We start from the raw sequence: 18,101 nt of genomic DNA on the forward strand, positions 1-18,101 counted from the left end.
TAAGAAGTGGAAATATGTAAAGGTCTGAAAACACCTTTTGGTGATTATCTACTTTCTCTGGCCCACTAGAGGGCGCCCTTGTTGAGTTTAATTCCAGTTGGTGGGAAAAAAAGGAGTAAGCTGAAATTTTTACACTGGTACTGAATCCTTGTAGCAACTTGTGGGTTGCTTTGCTTTATAAAAGTGAGGACAAAATTAGACTGAACCGGCTCACTTTTAATGAAAATATTATATGAACTTAAAGGGATTTATTCAGCATTGGCAACCTGTTAGCCATTTGCTGGGCTCTGGCTTCCAGTTCTAAGTCCCCAAAAGTAGTATTCTACAGTGTTACGTAGGGAGTGAAAAAGCATAGTGCATCTCTAGAGAAGAATATTACAGTGTGGGTTTGGGGTTCGCCCACAGCTAGAGCCTGGTGGAAGTGGACAGTGGAGGCTGGGGTGAGCCTTTGGATCGAGCGCAGTTGGCCTCCACACTGACTTGAGTGAAGCACAGTCTCAATTTTGTGGAAAACCAAACACGATCTCATTTGACCCTCACGATAACCTGGTAAAGTCAGCAGATGTGACCCCCACTTACAAGTGAAGAAAGTGGTTCAGAGAATTAAAGTGACTTGATGAAGCTCATTAGCAACTGAATGAGGAATAGGTTTAAGCTCCAAAGAGGTGAAAGGGTTGGACTGACTGTGAAAGCACACGGGTCCAGAAATTTTATCTCCAACGTTGAGTGCCATACTTTGGCTTGTTACTCATCGTGCTTATTGCCTGTCCCTCCCACTATGTATGCTCGAGGACAAGGATAAGGCCCCCCGCCCCAGCCAGCTGTATCCCAGCACCGACAATGATGCTTGGCACACGGGCTCACTAAGTGCTTGGTGAATGAACTGTTAGCCCAAGAAATGTGTATTAGAGTTCTGATTCGATTGCCCAATTTTAACCTAACTAGAGAGTGACGACTGAAGATGTGTAGGAAATGATTAAAGCATGAATGGGAATGAAAGGAAAGCAAAATCTTCAAAGAGGAAAACTGGGGTGGTAATCAGGGTCAGATAATGTTGGCAAGCAAAGGGAATGGGGCGTTAAAGTTTGCAGAGTGATCTCCAAGTCAGGACCAGGTTTGTCAGCCAGATTATTTTGTGAGAGAGCACAGCTAAACCAATTAACATCTGAATATAAATTCCAGTTTTAAATTTGGGCACACATTTTCATAGGCTTCACATTCAGTACCTCCAAGTGACTATTTCTTCTTGAAGGCAGTGTCTCTCAAATCAGCACCGTTTCCCAATCGAGCAGAAATATTCCTTAAGTACATAAGACAATCACTGTACAACATCTGTAATGTGGCTGTGGTTTCCTCCCTATCAATAGCAACTTCTAAAAATCAATTGTCTAACGATGTCAACAGTTATTTGATACTGAATGAGACAGTGGGAAACCATGGGCTTTGGAGCAAGATCACTGTGGACTCAAATTGTGTAGCTTTGTCGCATACCAGGCAAGTGATCTTGAGTTAGTCTCTTCTCTGGATATTTCCCCATCTGTATAATGGGCAATAATATTACATGCCTCACTGGTTTAGAGTGAAGATCACAGTTTATGGAAAGCGTAACAGTGTGTGGTGCAGAGTAGGCGCTGTGATAAGTGGATTCTCTTAGAAATGAGTATATCTGGGTCAGGTGCATTGCTCTGGGGAGGCTTGGAGAGTGAAGAATAGGCGACCCGGGTCCCTTTTAGTTGTAAAAGATGAGTTATGACAGGTGTGGGTTTGGTGTATCTGGGTCATTGGCTAGCTCTGTAGGCCTGCTAAACCGAACAATCTGGACATTTTCTTGGCCAACACAGAGGATGTTTTTATATGAAGAGGTGCTCACCTGTGAAATGAGGTCGTTCAATTGTAAAGATTCATTCTAGCTCAAATATCTATGATTGTGCCTGGCTTACCCTCCGACAGGTGGTGCTTAACAAATGCTGTTTCTTTAATGAGTGAGTCTCCTATTATCCTAAAGAAACAATGAATTCGTTAGCAATATGTTGGATGCTTTCCAGTCGTTTATTTTTCGCTAATTCTAATATTAATGCTTCTTTGGAAAAAGGTGGAAACTGGGGATGCGGGGTAGATGAAAGCACCAAATACCTTGGTTTCCAAGAGCGAGCCAAATTTTCTCCCCTAAACAGGCTTAAGAAAGTAATCCAACTCCGGTTCTGGGAAAATCCAATCCGCAGTTTTCCCCTTGCTTTGGCTCCTCGCTGGTTTTACTACCCGCGCAGGGGAGACATTGGGCAGCCCGACGCGAGACCGGCTAGAGTCCACCGGCTCCCGGGAGGGCGGGACCGAAACTCGGGAGCAGGGAGCAAGGGGCAAGAAGTCTCCGGTGCGCGCGGATGGGGCAGGCGCCGCGGGACCACAACTCCCGGCACGCCCCGCGGGCGACGCCGAAAGCGGTTGGCTGGGAGCTCTAGCCCCACTGCCCTCGCCGACCAATGGGACGGAGGAGAGACACCAGACCCGGATTCTTGGGGGCCAATGGCAGTACAGGGGAGGCGGGTGCTCCCCTACCACTCACGCTTGCATTCGGGAAAAACCACATTTAAAAGGTCGTGCCGGGCCCGGCTCTGGCGGACGGCGAGACTAGACCCGGAAGGCGCGGAGGCGTCTCCGAAAGTGGCGCCGGGAGGGTCCCGGTCCCCGGGACGCACGCTCCAGACGTCTCTGGGGGCGGGGCCGGGGGCGGGGCCTGGCCTCGTTGTGGAGCGGCTCGTAATCCATCATGGCGGCTGCGGGGGTCGGTGTCCGTCCCTGAGCAGCGCCGAAGCCTGAGCCGGTGCCCGGGTCCTGCGACTGAGAAGCCCCTCGCTTGTCCGAGGCCCCTACCTGCGGGAGGAGGCTGGGCCCCGCGGCGGAGCTCGGGGGATGTGACTGCCTGGCCGCGGCGGCCGTGGCAGCGTGCGGGGCCGGGGGAGGGGGTGTCTCGGGCACAGACCCCCGGGCTCGGGGCAGCTGAGGCGGCCGGGCCTCCTCCCCCCTCCGCCCGCCCCCCGCTCTCCGGGCCGCGAGAGTCCTTCGTCCCTTACAGCCCTGCCCTGGCTCCGGGACACTGGGGTGGTCTCTGTCCCCCAGACCTGGGACACCCCGTTTCCTGAGGCGTGGAGGAGCGTCGCCCCCCGAGTAAGCCGCCCGTGCCCCGCCCCGGCAACCTCCTTCCTACCCCGGAGCCGCCCCTTGCTCCGACTCCCGGCCCCGAGTTTGGCCTCAGAGCCCCCCATTCAAATCCCCTCCTTGCTGTCAAGGGGCCTCCCCTTGCCCCCCGGTTGCTCCCGCGAGCCTCTAATGCCCTGACTTCTTCCAATGTCACCTACGGACCCCTTAGTCCCAGCCCAGCCCGAAGCCTTAATGCAAAGGAAAAGTCTGGACTGGTTTCACAGGCCTTTTAAAAAGCGGACTTAAAAGTTGCTGGCCATGCATTCCTTCTGGTGAGAGCCGAGGGCAAGCTCTGGCTGAAGTCTGGGGGACCCGTGTCCCCTTCCGGCGATCAGGGTAGAGAAGCAGGAGCGGCAGCCAGCTCGGCAGGAAATTTGTCGGAAGATGAAGAAACTGAGCTAGGGGGAGGGTGACTTCCACAGGAAAAGTTCTGGAGGAGCACCCCGAGGCCATCGACGTTTCCTTTTAGTGTCACTCACCCTTTTCCAGCATCCCCTGTGAATGTTTCCGTTTAGGTTTTCCTCCTGGAAAAGAAAGAAGCTGTTATTCAGCCAGTAAAAAGACACTTAAAATCCAGAAACTTTGGGGGGAGCATTGCCATTACGTTACTTCTAACTGATAAACTGCGAAAATAATCGGAACTCCTGTTTACATGTGTCAACCTAGAAACTGTGCTACCTTTTGTTACGGACGATGTCTTCTGTGATTGACCTCAGTTCATGACTTGTGGAGATGCAGTGAATGTGACATCCCACGTGTGTACCATTTTCCTTCTAAGCTCACTTACCCTTCTGAACGAGCTTGGACCCTCTTCTGGAAAGGGGTGACCATCGTTGCTTTATGGGGCAGCAGCCTGGAAAAGTTCTTGGGGACCAAAGAAGGCCAAGTTTGCCTGCCCTGCACTTTATCAAAGGAGCGGGGAAGAAGGAATCATCGAGGCATGGGGGTCCACACTGCAATGTTTTTGTGGAACATGGTGAGTGCTTTTCAGGCTTTCTGGCCATGTTTTTCCTGATGTATTTGGCTTAGCAGTGCAAAAGGAACTTTCGAACAACAGCTCTTGTATCGGTTCCTTCCATTTCTGCTTCAAACTTCTGTTACTGTAGTTATCTCTTAGTTTTCGGTGGAACTTTCTTTACGAAAAAGTTACTTGGTGACTCTATGGCTTTGTTCAAAATCTGTTTGAGTGTCTTATTTCTTGCCGGATTCCCCTTCTAACTCACTGTTGACCTTGGACAAGCCATTTTACTGTTCCAGTTTCCTGAGGAGGTTGGCCTTAAGTGGCTTCTCGGGATCCAGAGTCGGTGACTCTGCTCTAACCTGAGGCACGGGCTCTTCCCCCGAGGTGCTCGGATCCTTTACTTTATCTGCAGAGAGCTTTTCATCAAATCCTCCAAGTGGTTTGTGCTCCCCGAAAGGTTAAGACCCACAGAGCTCAGTTGACACTAATATACTTGACCTTTTCGATCATAAGTAGGACTTGAGAATACTCACTTTGGAGCTTTGTGGGAAAAATCAAGTTGCGAGGCGACGTTCCTCGTGAATTGAGGATACCCAACTTTTGGATATTTTGCCTCACGTGAAGAGTAATCCTTTTCCCATGGATAGAGCTTTGCTTCCCTTTTTTCCCTGTTTCAGATGACATTTGGGGCAAGATTTTTATGAACATAGTTGGCATTTGCATGCTGACAGTACATATGATACTGTTCACTTCCAGGAATTCTCTGTGAAGTTTTAAAGCTAAGGGTCAGCTTAGACTGATGACTGTAACAGGGGCCAGCCGAGAACCGATTGATCAGGGTCCTGTTTGTACTGTTGCAGCCTGACATTCTTCAGCCTGTGCACTTTATATTAAAATATTAATTGAGCCCACCCACCCTATAAGCAAATGTAAGATGTGTGCACGTGGCATGTCTGTACTTTGGAATCCAATCACAAATGCCTACTAGCAAGGGGTGACTACAATAGCAAAGGTCTCTTTCAGTGCACTTGCATTCGATAGTTGAGGTTCGACCTTCTTACAGAAAAATATTCCCCTCGTCTTAATAATCTGGGTTCTTGGATTTTACGTTGCCTTGAAACATTCGTTATATTTTAGCATTGGCTTTAGACAGGCAAATAAGGTAATGTGTTATGGTGCTTCTCCAATTCTGGGTTTGTAAAGTAAATTACTTAACATTTTTAGCTAGTGATGATCATGAAGCCTGAGATGGTGAAAATTGGTACAGACTTTTTGGAGAGCTTTGGGCGTATTTATCAGAATTTAAAATGTACATGCCAATGACCCAGTAATCGCGCTTCTGGGAAACTATCCTAGTATAGAACAGCGTAGTCCCCTTGATGTCCTGATACCCCTTCAGGGGTCCGGAGGTTAAAACTATTTTCAGGGGCTGGCCCCGTGGCCGAGTGGTGAAGCTCGCGCGCTGTGCTTCGGCGGCCCAGGGCTTCACTGGTTCGGATCCTGGCTGTGGACCTAGCACACCTCATCAGGCCACTCTGAGGCGGCGTCCCACATGCCACAACCAGAAGGACCTGCAACTAGAATATACAACTATGTACTGGGGGGCTTAGGGGAGAAGCAAAAAAAAAAAAAAGATTGGCAACAGATGTTAGCTCAGGTGCCAATCTTAAAAAACAACTATTTTCATATTAATAGAATATTAAGATGTTATTTGCACTCTTTGCACTGATGTTGCAAAAGTAATGCAGACGCCTTAGCACGGATCAAGGCTGTGGCGCCCACTGTGGTAAGTGGCCGTGGCGTTCTGCGTACTGTGCACTCAGAGTAAAGAAAAATCATTCGGTTTTCACTTAAGAATGCCCTTATTGAAAATGCGACAATTATTAATTTTATTAACTCTTGACCGTTGTGTCTGTGTCTTTTTAGTGGTCGCTGGGATGCCATGGGAAGTACGCATGCAGCGTTTCTGCTGTGTGCTGAGCTGTGATGGCTGTCTCTAGGAAGGGGCTTGGGCGGTCTGAGATGCAAGTTGAACTAGCCACTTTCTGATGGACTACCATTGTTACTTGAAACTACAGCCGACAAATGATGGTTACTCAGACTAAAAAGTGTATAAATGAAATTATAAAATCACACGCAGGTAAAAGATCCATTCCAGGTGCAGGATGGGCCAGTGGATTTTTATGTAACAATGCAAAAGTTCATTGGTACAGTTTTCGATTCTACGTCACAACTAACCTTGAAGAAACTACCACTACGAAGTTTCTCTGTAGCTTCAGAGAAGAATATCTACAATTATCTAAAAACAGGGAAAAGTTATTTTCCGGTAATAATAAAATGTTTGTTTTTAAATGAATAAGTAATTTAAACTTTTCAGTTTAAGTTTCTAGTACGGTAACTATTGATGAGATAACCAATATAGACAAAAGCTCTTTGCGGTCCTCAGTCATTTTCAAGAGGGTAAAGAGGTCCCGAGATGCCAAGTTTGGGAACTGCTTGCTATGGAAAGTCTTCCAAGAAGGGACAGGAGGGTGTTGACGGCCAGTGTGCTGTGAAGTACCACACCGAGAGGCGTCCGTGTAGTGGTAAGCGGAAAAAAGCAACTTGGAGAGCAGTCTGCATGGTATGGCCCCGTTTTTCTTGGTACTGAATGTTTTTAATATAAAATCACTTCAAAACAAAACGAAAATTATCTATCTGTTTGTACAGGCGCAGAAAAAAGTGTGGAAGGATTTAGCCTGAAATAGTTGTTTTCTCTAGGGAATTGGGATTTAGGTGGAATAGGAGAAAACTTTCACTTTTTACTTTGCATTTGTGGTGTTCCTGATTTCTTTTTACAACAAATTTGTGTTATTTTGTAATACAAAAAATATGAAGATTTAAAAACCAAACTGATGGCAGCCCAATCAAATAGTCACTTCTTTTCAGCACCCTTTTATGAAACAATTTGCCTAAGTCATGTTTTACTGAAGACAGCTTTATTTCTTTGGACCTTGGGTATTCTTTTTTCTAGGGGAACGCTGTCTTACTTTGTGTTATAAATTGTTCTTGATCTTTCAAAGGCTGATCTTTCTAGAGTTGGTTAATATCCATATAGGTTGGATTGAAAAACTTGCAGTCATAGCATACAGTGTTGAACCAGACGTGAATCTGGAAGCCAAGAATGATGTTGCGTGGTGGTGGTGGTGAATCTGAACAGAGTGGGCAGACGGCGGCATTTTGCTGGGCTCATTCAGGGTGCAAAGGGCTAGTCATATGTACCGGGGTAGGGAGGAGACCATGATGTTATTTCATGCGCCGTATGTCCCTTCCCAACTTCAGTGACTTGAGCAAGAAAATTCGCTTTTGGGAGAGTTGGTAAAACAGGATTGAAAGCATTCACTAGTAAACCTCTTTTCTGTAGTGTTTCCTTCTTTCTTTATTGACCACACACTATGTACCAGGTCGTGTTTTAGTCATTGGTGATGCATTAGTGAGCAAAAATCTATCCTTGCCTTCCTAAAACTTACCTTCTGGTGGGAGGACACAGACCGTGAGTAAGCTGAAGAAGGGAAATATAGAGATGTTAGATGGTGGTAGGTGCTAGGAGAAAAGTAACACAAGAGGGGGTAGGGAATGTTGGGGGGGGGGGTGTGGTTTTAGTTAGGGTGCCCAGAGAGGCCCCACCGAGAAGGTGGCATTTGAATGAAGATCTGAAGGAGGGAGGTGAAGGGACAAGCCGTGGGAATGATGGGGTAAAAGCATTTCAGGCAGAGGGAATCAGCGCAAAGGCCCGGAGGCAGAGCTTGCTTAATGTGGTCAAGGAAAAGCCCTGAGTAGCTGGAGTAGAGAGAGCACAAGGAGAGTTGTAGGAGGTAAAATGGGGGAGGCGGGAGAGTGGCTGGAGAAAGTGTGGCCTTGTTGGCCGTTTCCAGGGTTTTGGCTTCTACTTGTGTGATTTGGGAAGCCTTTGGAGATTTTGAGAGAGGAGTAGCAAGACCTGGTTTCTGCTGTAGTGAAGTTGGCCTGCCGGCCTTGCTCTGAAGGAGCGCGAAGGAAGAAGCAGGGGTTCCTCTTAGGACTTGATGGCACTCATCCAGGCAAGAGTGATGATGGCTGGGACCAGGACGGGGGCAGTGGTGAAGGGGTCAGATTCTGTGACCATCTGAAGGCACAGCTGACTGGATTTGCTCTTGGATTAGATGTGAGTTGTGGGATGTGAGAGAAGTCAAGGGTGACTCCAAGGTTTTGGGACAAAAAAATAACTTTTTCCAGCTATTTTCCAGAATAGCTGGAAAAATGGAGTTGCCTTTTACTGAAATGTAGACTAGAGGAGCAGGGTTTGAGAGGTGGGTTGGAGGGGTGAAGATCAGGAGCTTGTTTCTGGGCGTGCTACGTTTGAGATGCCCATTGCGCATCCAGGTGGAGATGTTGGCTATGTCGTTGAGTCCACGAGCAGTCCAGGCTGGAGAGAGAACCCAAGAGTCGTGAGGTTCTCGATGGTATTGAAAGCTCTGGGGACGGATGACCTCCGCCAGGGAGAAGTCTCCCTGTATGCCGCTTTCCTATATGTAAGATGACCTTTAATAGTTTATGAAATTAAGACTTTACGTTTTTTATATAGGATTAGTTTGAATCTTTTTACAGTGGAGGTGACATTCAAATTTTGTACGGGAATGATTTTAACTCATCTTTAAGTTTTAAATCCTGTTTCTCTGTGGGTTTTCTTCCTTAAATCAAAAAGTTGCAGATTTAAAAAAAATTTGCACACGGGGGCTGGCCCAATGGCGCTGCGGTTAAGTGCGCACGTTCCACTTCGGCAGCCCGGGGTTCACCAGTTCGGATCCCGGGTGCGGACATGGCACCATTTGGCAAGCCATGCTGTGGCAGGCGTCCCACATATAAAGTAGAGGAAGACGGGCATAGACCTTAGCTCAGGGCCAGTCTTCCTCAGCAAAAAGAGGAGGATTAGCAGCAGATGTTAGCTCAGGGTTAGTCTTCCTCAAAAAAAAAATTTGCACACAAATTTTTCTATTTTTCTTGGTACTGAATGTTTTTAATATAAAATCACTTCAATTTTAAAAGTTTTAGGGTGCTTTTCTAGTTAATGCTTTAAAAAGTTGGGGGCTTCCATGTTGGTGAACACGTGGAGATTTGGGGAGAGTGGCGCTCTGGAGAGTGTGGAATTCCCACGCCCTTCCCCCATGCCTTGCCCTGTCCGTCTCTTCCATCTGGCTCAATGGAAGAAGTTTTCTTTCTTTTTTTTTTTTAGCAAATTATTTCTGGATTTTCTAATTTTACGTTAGTACATCTGTATCCTTCAGGGTATTACTTATTTAATTTGTTTATATCAGATGTTTTATTATGAGCTTAACTGAAAAGTGAGTTTAAGAAATTGTTTATTCTCAGTTTAAAACTACTTTACAATTCCCAAATAAAACTTTATTCAGGGGCCGGCCTGGTGGCGCAGTGGTTAAGTGCGCACGTTCTGCTTCTCAGGGGCCCGGGGTTCGCTGGTTCGGATCCCGGGTGTGGACATGGCACCGCGTGGTAAGCCATGTTGTGGTAGGAGTCCCACATATAAACTAGAGGAAGGTGGGCACGCATGTTAACTCAGGGCCAGTCTTCCTCAGCAAAAAGAGGAGGAGTGGCAGTAGTTAGCTCAGGGCTAATCTTCCTCGGAAAAAAAAAAAAACTTTATTCAGGGTAATACAATAGGAACTTGATAGATCAACACTGTAGTTGCCATCACTGTTAAATTACAGTCATGTGCAGCATAACGGTGTTTTGGTCAACGATGGACCACATATAGGATGGTGGTCCCACAAGATTAGTACCATAGAGCCCAAATGTGTAGTAGGCTCTCCTATCTGGCTTTGTGTAAGTGCACTGTGTGATGTTTGCACAGTGACGAAATCGCCTCACAATGCCTGTCTCAGAATGTAACCCTGTTATTAAACGCCATGTGACTGTGTACTAAACATCCACACACGTTAGGAGCTGGGGGAAAGTGCAGCTACTGAGTCTTACAGGCATTAAAGTTAAATCAGTCAGATTCTTAACAAGAGGTTGTTTGGAACGATTATGTCCATGTAGTTATGTTAGAGATTGGGTTGTGGTACATCAACTGTAAAAATGCAAAACTGCGTTTATGTACATTTTTTAAGGCACCCTATTATTTCTCATAGTCTGATATATTTTCTATGGCCTTCTTATATTTCATGAAACCTTATTGCCCATTTAAAGAACTGTGCGTATAATATAGAAGAAAATAGAAATTTCACTTGGGATAAGTAAAGGAGAATGATCAAAGAGGATTTAACCAGAAGACTTTTTACCTTATTTAAATGAAGCCTCCCATCAAAGAAAATAATAGAAAAAGGAGAAAACATGAAGTCATTTTGTATCAGTTAGGACTTCACTTGGGCTTCAGCTCTCCGGGTGATAACCCCTGGCGTGTGGTGAAGGGTGTTGCAAATAGATGCATTTTTGCAGTGGGAGGAAAGGGATGAGTTAACATGGCTGAGCTAGGAATCACACCCGAAGGAGTATGTCAAGCATATTATCTGGGTCTAGGGGGTAAAAAGATTAAAATTGCTCCTTAGAAGATGAGCCTCAGTGAAAGGAGGCAGTCCCTTAAGGCCTCCTTTGTGCATTTCTGCAGTCCCCTGACTCCTGCCTTTGGGGTGGCTGTGCCTCTGAGGTTACTCTTCTGTGTGTTCAGAACCTACCTGCCTTCAAGATCTCTGCTTGGGTCCCACCTCCTTCTTAAACACAAGTTTTGATGTGTTGTTTTCAAAGTGTTTAATTTCCAAGTATTTGGGGGAATCTAGATATCTTACTGCTTTTTAACTTAATTCCACTGTGGTCAGAGAACATCCTCTGTAAGATTTCAGTCTTTTGACATTTTCTTTTTATTATTGAGGAAGATTCACTCTGAGCTGACATCTGTGCCTATCTTCCTCTTTTTTTTTGGCTTGAGGAAGATTAGCCCTGAGCTAACATCTCTGCTAGTCTTCTTCTGCTTTTGTGTGGGTTGCTGCGACAGCATGGCTGATTAGTAGTGTAGGTCCGCACCCGAGATCTGAACTTGTAAATCCAGGTCGCCGAAGAGGGGTGCACGAACTTAACCACTATGCCACGGGGCCAACCCCAGTCTTTTGACATTTATTGAGATTAATTTTATGGCCCAGCCTATGACCTACCTATCTTGCTGAATGTTCCATTTGTACTTGAAAAGAATATGTGTTCTGTGGTTGTCGATTGTAGTTTTCTATAAATGTGAATTAGATCAAATTGGTTGATAGTGTTTAAAATCTTCTGCATCCTTATTTTTTGTCTCCTTATTTTATCTATACTTTTGCTGAGGGTTTTTTCTTTTTGGTGCCTTTTTTTACTGAGAGAGGGATGTCAAAAATCAACAGCTACGATGACAGATTTTTTTTTTCCCCCTTTAATTCTATGAAGTTTTTTAGCCTTTAAAGCATTTATTAGAAAACAGGAAAGACTGAGGGGGAAAAAACTAAGCATTTAACTCAAGAAGCTGGAAAAGCAAAGAAACCCCACAGTACACAGAAGGAAGAGAGTAGTAGTAAAAATAAAAACAGATATTAAGAAATGGAAATGGTCAACAAAACCAAAAGCTGGCTCTGTAAAATTTGTAAGATAGGCAAACTTCTAGCAATATTGATGAAGAAAAAGAAAAGAAAATATTACATGAGTAATATTTAGAATGAAAATATAACTGCAGATATTCTTTTGGTTTTTGTTTCATTTATTTTGAAGCCTTGTTAATTCACCAACACTGTTTTTTCTTTTTCTTTTTCAATTTGGATGCTTTCTGTGGATCTGTCTTCAAGTTCACTAACACTTCTACAGTTACCAATCTTCAGTTTCCTTAAAATTTTCATTTCAGGTGTTGTATTCTAAAATTTCCATCTGGTTCTTTTTAATAATTTGCATTTTCCTACTGAGGTTCACCGTGTTCTCACTCATTAGGTCCATCTTTTCCTCCAAATCCTTGAAAGTATTTATAATAAAGACCTTGTCTGCTAATTTAAATATCCAGGTCATTTTGGGGTCTGTTTTTATTGATTGCTTTTTCTCTACATTATGAATTGCATTTTCCTGCTTCTTTGCGTGTTTAAAAATTTTTGCTTAGAGGTCAGATATGTGGATATTACATTGTAGAGATTCTGGATCTTGTTTCACTTTGGAGAGATGTTCATTTTGCTCTGAGCAGGCAGTGAAGTTCCTGGCATATTCTTTTGAATCTGTCAGGCTTGGTTTTCTGCTTTGTTGGAGTGGGTCTGTTTTGGATTTATCCTTAGTCCAGAGGCATGGCCCTTACTCTAGAGGGCATTCTTTAGACTTAATGCTTGGCCTTTCTGGGATCTCAGCTAAGTGAAAGAGCTGCTCAGCAAGGTCTCTCCACTGCACTAGCTGACACTCAGATGTCTCCAGGCACTGTGAAATCTTTGTGTCTCTGTCCACTTCTCACCCTCGCAGCCAGTGCTGTCGGTTAAGCCTTATAGAATCTCACTTTGCACGTGGGCTGCCCAGCCCTCAGCCGTGGACCGGCAGGGCACCTCCCATTGTCTTCTGCTCCCCATCCCCTGAAACCCCTCCTCTCGGGTGTCCTGCCCTACAAATTCTAGGCACCTCAGCAGCCTCGAAGTCCAATCTTGGCTTCCTCAGTTCAAGGAGACTGCTGCTCTTAGTGTGGGTACCATCTCCCTGTGCTATGGTTGGGAAAGTGCCCCAGGCAGCAAGTTGGAGGTAACACGCAGCTTACCCGTGTTTTTTGGTTCTGTCAAGGATCATAGGCCTGTTGGCTGATGCCTGCAAACAGTTATCTCATGTATTTGTTCAGTTTTACATTTCCGTAGGGCACAAGGATGTCAGATCCTACTTACTGCGTTGTGACCAGGAGGAGAAGTTCGGTTCTGTGTTTTTGACCCAAGCAGTATACATTTTTTTATGGTTTGGTGGCTTCTCTCCTCAACCTTATTTTTGTAAGGTTCATCCATGTTGCTGCAGGTCTCAGTAATTTGCTCATTTTCTTTGTCATTTCGTATTCTGTCGTATAAAGATTCAAGGATTTGTTTGCCCGTGCTATTATCGATGGACAGTCAGGTTATTTCAGTTTTGGCTGCTTACAAACAACGCTTCTATGAACATTCTTGTGTACGTCTATATATCTGGAAGGGAAATTGCTGGAGCTCAGGGTACAGGCGTGTTCAACTTTGTGGGATACTGCCGAAGAGCTTTCCAAAGTCATTTGATGGGTTTAGCTCCCATTGGCGGTATAGAAGAGTTCCAGCTTCTTTACATTCTTGCCAAATCTTGATATTGTCGGTGTTTTATTTTATTATTATTTTTAAGATTTTATTTTTGCTTTTTCTCCCCAAAGCCCCCGGTACATAGTTGTATATTTTCAGTCGTGGGTCCTTCTGATTGTAGTATGTGGGACGCCGCCTCAGGATGGCCTGATGAGTGGTGCCGTGTCCGCGCCCAGGATCTGAACCGGCGAAACCCTGGGCCGCTGAAGTGGAGCGCGCGAACTTAACCACTCGGCCACGGGCCGGCCCCCTGTCAGTGTTTTGAATGTTAGCTTTTCAGGTGGTTGTGCGGTGGTATCTCATTGTGGGTTTAATTCTAATTTCTTTGACAACTCATGAAATTAACTACTTTTTCATGTGTTTATTGGCCATTGGGATATTATACATCTATACACATATACACATACATCTCTGTGTTTTTATTGATTTGTAGGAGTTATTTATATAGTCTCAATACAGGTCCTTTGCTGAATGTATTTATTGCAAATATCTTCTCACACTTAGTGCTTGCCTTTTTATTCTCTTAATGGTATCTTTGATGAAACAAAATTCTTAATTATAATATAGTTCAATTTAACCATCTTTTTCTTTATGGTTAGTGCTTTTTTATGTCCTATATAAGAAATCTTTATGTACCCCAAGGTCATGAAGAAGTTTTATTCTATTACCTTTCATATTTAGATCTACAGTTCACTTGAAATTTATTTTTCTGTGTAGGGATGATGGTTCATTTTTATTTTTTCCGTATTAGACTAGTTCTTTAATTGAAAAGAATATCCACTACCGCATAAAGCAGGTCTCCATATATGTGTGGGTCTCTTTGGGAACTCCATACTCTGTTCATTTGTTCTGTTTGTCCTTGCACCAGTGTCATACTGTCTTAAGTACTGTAGCTTTAAAATAAGTCTTAATGTCTGGTAGAGTAAAACTTCCAAAACTGGACCTCCAAAATCTTCAAGGTTGTCTTGGCTATTCTTGCTCCTTTGTATTTCCAGGTACATTTTAGAATCGGTTTAATTGATTTCTATACCCAAACAAAAACATCTGTCTGGATGTCCTACTAGGATTGCACTAAATCTGTAGAGTACTTTCATTCAAAGAATAATACTGGAATATAAAGAATTCTTGTTGGTCAAAGCAAGCCGTTTCAGGAGACATTTTTTTTCCTGTTAATGGTAAAGGTTAAATGATTCCTATAAATTGTTGCAATTTTCAAAATATCTGCTTCTTCCAGGTTCACCCTTCTTCTGTGATTTTTTTTTTTCCTTACTTCTACTTTTCTTTGACACTTAGTACTTGGTTCCTTTGTGGTGGAGACCATGTTTATACATCTTCATGGGTCAAGCACTATATTTTTTATGGATTAGATGCCCACTGAGTATGGAATTAAATCTAATGAAGTGATTATCTCAATGCGCACTCTGTATCATGAACTGTGTCAGTCTTGGGTAGTACAGCGACTACTCCATGACAAGAGGACAAGATAGCTAGCCAACAAAAGGCTCTTTGTGTCCAGTTTACAATCCTGAGGACCACCGGTGGCCATCTGCTTGGGAAAATGGTTATCACCTTTGAATCAACAGTGTGGGGTAGGTCCAGCAAGCAGGCTGAGGCAGGGGCACGCGTCCATTTTGCTCACGGTTGCTGAGCAGTGGGGAGACCCCTGTTGGAGCCGGCAGTATCTTTTATCGCAAATCTCAGCTGTTCTGTGTCAAGGGCTGTTTGTGACCACTAACTGAATCTGGAGATGGAATACAGGAGTATAGGCTGAATTTAGAGTAATACCTAAACTAATTGGAACCTTCACTTAAATAGCTTTCATTTTTGGCACTTGCACTTTCTTGATACCGGATTGGCTGCCAATCCGGTATCAGGAATTAGTCAAAACAAACAACTCCCGGATTTACTGTGATATTGAATAGATTCAGCATAAACTTCTGCACTTTCTGCTTCTGAAATATTGTATAGTAACTCATGGTTTTATCGGTGATTCTGCAGCATCCTGAATTGCAGAGTGTCTCTTGTGGATGAGTAAAGATTTAAGTATTTTTAAAGCACTTTCATGTACCTTTTTTGGATCTATGATATCGGTAGGCTAGACATCATTCCTGTTTTCCTTGGAGAAGGCAGCAGTTCAGGCTGGTAAAGTAGTGTTTTCAGGATTACATTGCTGATTCGTTACAGAGCAGGGGTGGAAATCAAGTGTTCCTTGATAGCTTGAATATTTTTTCTATCAAAAACATTACTTTTTGAAGATGGACTAATGCCTTTTGAAAATCTTCACAACATTGAAGTGACGGGGTTTAGATTTATAAATCATTTAATCAAAATTTTTATTTTTTCACCATTTTGTTGAATTTTTTTTTAAAGACTGGCCCTGAGCTAAGACCTTTTGCCAATCTTTTTTTTTTCTTCTTCTTCCCAAAGCCCCCCAGTACATAGTTGTATATTCTAGTTGTAGATCCTTCCAGATCTACTATGTGGGATGCCACCTCAGTGTGGCCTGATGAGCGGTGCCATGTCCCCTGGGCTACGGAAGCGGAGTGTACACACTTAACCACTCGGCCGTGGAGCCGGCCCCCTGGAATATGTATTTAATACTCTATTGAATATTCTTACCCTTTGATAGGTGTTTGGGGATGGTCATGTATAATAAACATGTAGTATTTATGCTTTTATAATTTTATACTTTAATGAATTTAATTTTATAATTCATAATTTTTAAAAACCTATAAATTTTTCTAAGCTTTGTGGCTGTTTTAAAATTAATTTTTAAATTAAGTTTAGTAATTTTGCACAGATAATACATTTTCTAATTTAGACTACAAGACTGTGTTACAAATGTATATTCTGAAAAGCTTGCTTCTGCCCCGCCCCCTCTATCCTTTTCATTCCACTACTCCCTCTGGGAAACCAGTTTTATTAGTTTCTTTTCATCCTTCTAGTGTTTCTTTTTGCAAATATGTACTTATTATGCAAAAGATAGCATACAGTATTTACTGTTCTATACTTTCTTTGTTTTTCACTTAACACATCCTCGGATCTCTGCATTTTGGCATACGAGTAGCTTCCTTTTTCTTATGGTTGCGTTTGTAGCCCACGATCTTGGAAGTATCATTGGTTTTCCAACTAACCCCCTATTTGTGGACATTTGAGTTGTTTCCTGTCTTTACTATTATAAACAGTGCTGCAAGAATAACCTTACATCTCTCAGTTCATGCTTGTGCAAGTGTAGCTGTGGGAGAGATTCCTAAAAGAAGTTATGCTGGGCTAAGGGGTAATGCATTTGCAACCTTTATTAGTAGATGGGTGTTACTTAGTATGTTGATAGTAACAGAAAGATAGATATTGATGTAGATATTACTCCCCACTTCCCTTCCATGAGGGTTGTACTAATTTACACCCCCGTCACTAGTAATGCCTGAGAGTGACTGCATCCTCAGAGCCCAGCCAAGAGAGTGTACTGTCGAACTTTGGGACTTTCACCAATCGGATAAATAGTGTCTTAGATGGTTTTAATTAGTAGCTGTCTTATGAGTCAGGTTGAGCATTTGTAATGTGTTTAGGGGACACACATATTTATCTTTCTGTGAACCGTCTTTCTGTGAACCGTCTCACCAGGTTCTTTGTGTGTCAGATACTTAAATAGTGAACTGTGCAGGGCCGGGTGGGTAGCCCACATAGCATCCACTGCCCTCCGCCCTGTCACCCCCGTGTATCTCACAAGGAACGGCCCCGTCCCAGGCTCCTGCCTAGGCGGTTTGCAGCCTTGGCTCTACATTAGAAATTCCTCAGGAGCATAAGAAGGCTGTGTCCAGGTCCCACCCCCAGGGATTGATTTAATTGGTCTGGGGAGATGCCTGAGTATCAGGTTTTTATTCTCTTGTTTAGTAAGGAGAGAATTCATTCAAAAGGATGATTGCAGGGGGGAGAGGGAGTGTTGCAATGGACAGAGTGCTCTGACCACAAGGTCTGCAAGTGTCTCCTTGTGGTTTTTTTTATTGTGAGGAAGATTGGCCCTGAGGTAACATCTGTTGCCAATCTTCCTCTTTTTGCTTGAGCCAGGATTGAGCATCACTGGTGTAAAGCAATCACAGGCATCCTAAACTGACCCAGTCTGAGGGAAAGCAAGGCCTTTTCTTCCCTGTTCTTGGGGTAGGTCTCTGCTTCTGGTAGCCAGGCATAAGCCAGGCATGAGGGCAGTCAGCCTCAGGCTGGAGCTGAAACTCTGGGGAGGGGCCGGGCAGGAGATTGGGGACAGTGTGGGACTGCTGTGTCCACCTCACCTCTGGACTGTGAATTAGAAGACATAATACATTTCCTTATTGTTTAAGCCATTTTGAGTTGGGGTCCCTATTACTTGCGCCACTAGGTGTTCTCACTGAAAAAGTAACACATTGTAACCTGGTCATTGTTGTCCGCTTTCTATTTTTGAAAGAAAGATGGTAGATTCCATTGACAAATGGTGTTACAATTCCTTCTATTTGTTTGGCTCTTTAGTTTATGTACCACTTTCACGCTTGTTTCTGTTTTGTAACATTGGCAAAATCCTGTCCTATGAATATATCCTTCTGTGTCCCTACCGCAGGGTACTAATTATGTCCTCAAGGTCTGTGGTTGGG

General features: G+C 44.0%; 1 protein-coding gene across 1 annotated transcript in view; it reads left to right on the plus strand.

Annotated features, from left to right (window-relative positions):
- The first annotated feature begins 2,676 nt into the window (after positions 1-2,676).
- The window catches only part of ABL1 (ABL proto-oncogene 1, non-receptor tyrosine kinase), a 138,586-nt gene continuing 123,161 nt past the window's right edge, over positions 2,677-18,101 (plus strand). Inside the window, exon 1 of the mRNA XM_046660202.1 lies at positions 2,677-4,174. Within this exon, the coding sequence (XP_046516158.1) occupies positions 4,039-4,174 (136 nt within the window). The 5' untranslated portion in view covers positions 2,677-4,038. The remainder of the gene's footprint in view (positions 4,175-18,101) is intronic.

This window comes from Equus quagga, chromosome 1, assembly GCF_021613505.1.
Source record: "Equus quagga isolate Etosha38 chromosome 1, UCLA_HA_Equagga_1.0, whole genome shotgun sequence".
NCBI lineage: Eukaryota > Metazoa > Chordata > Mammalia > Perissodactyla > Equidae > Equus > Equus quagga.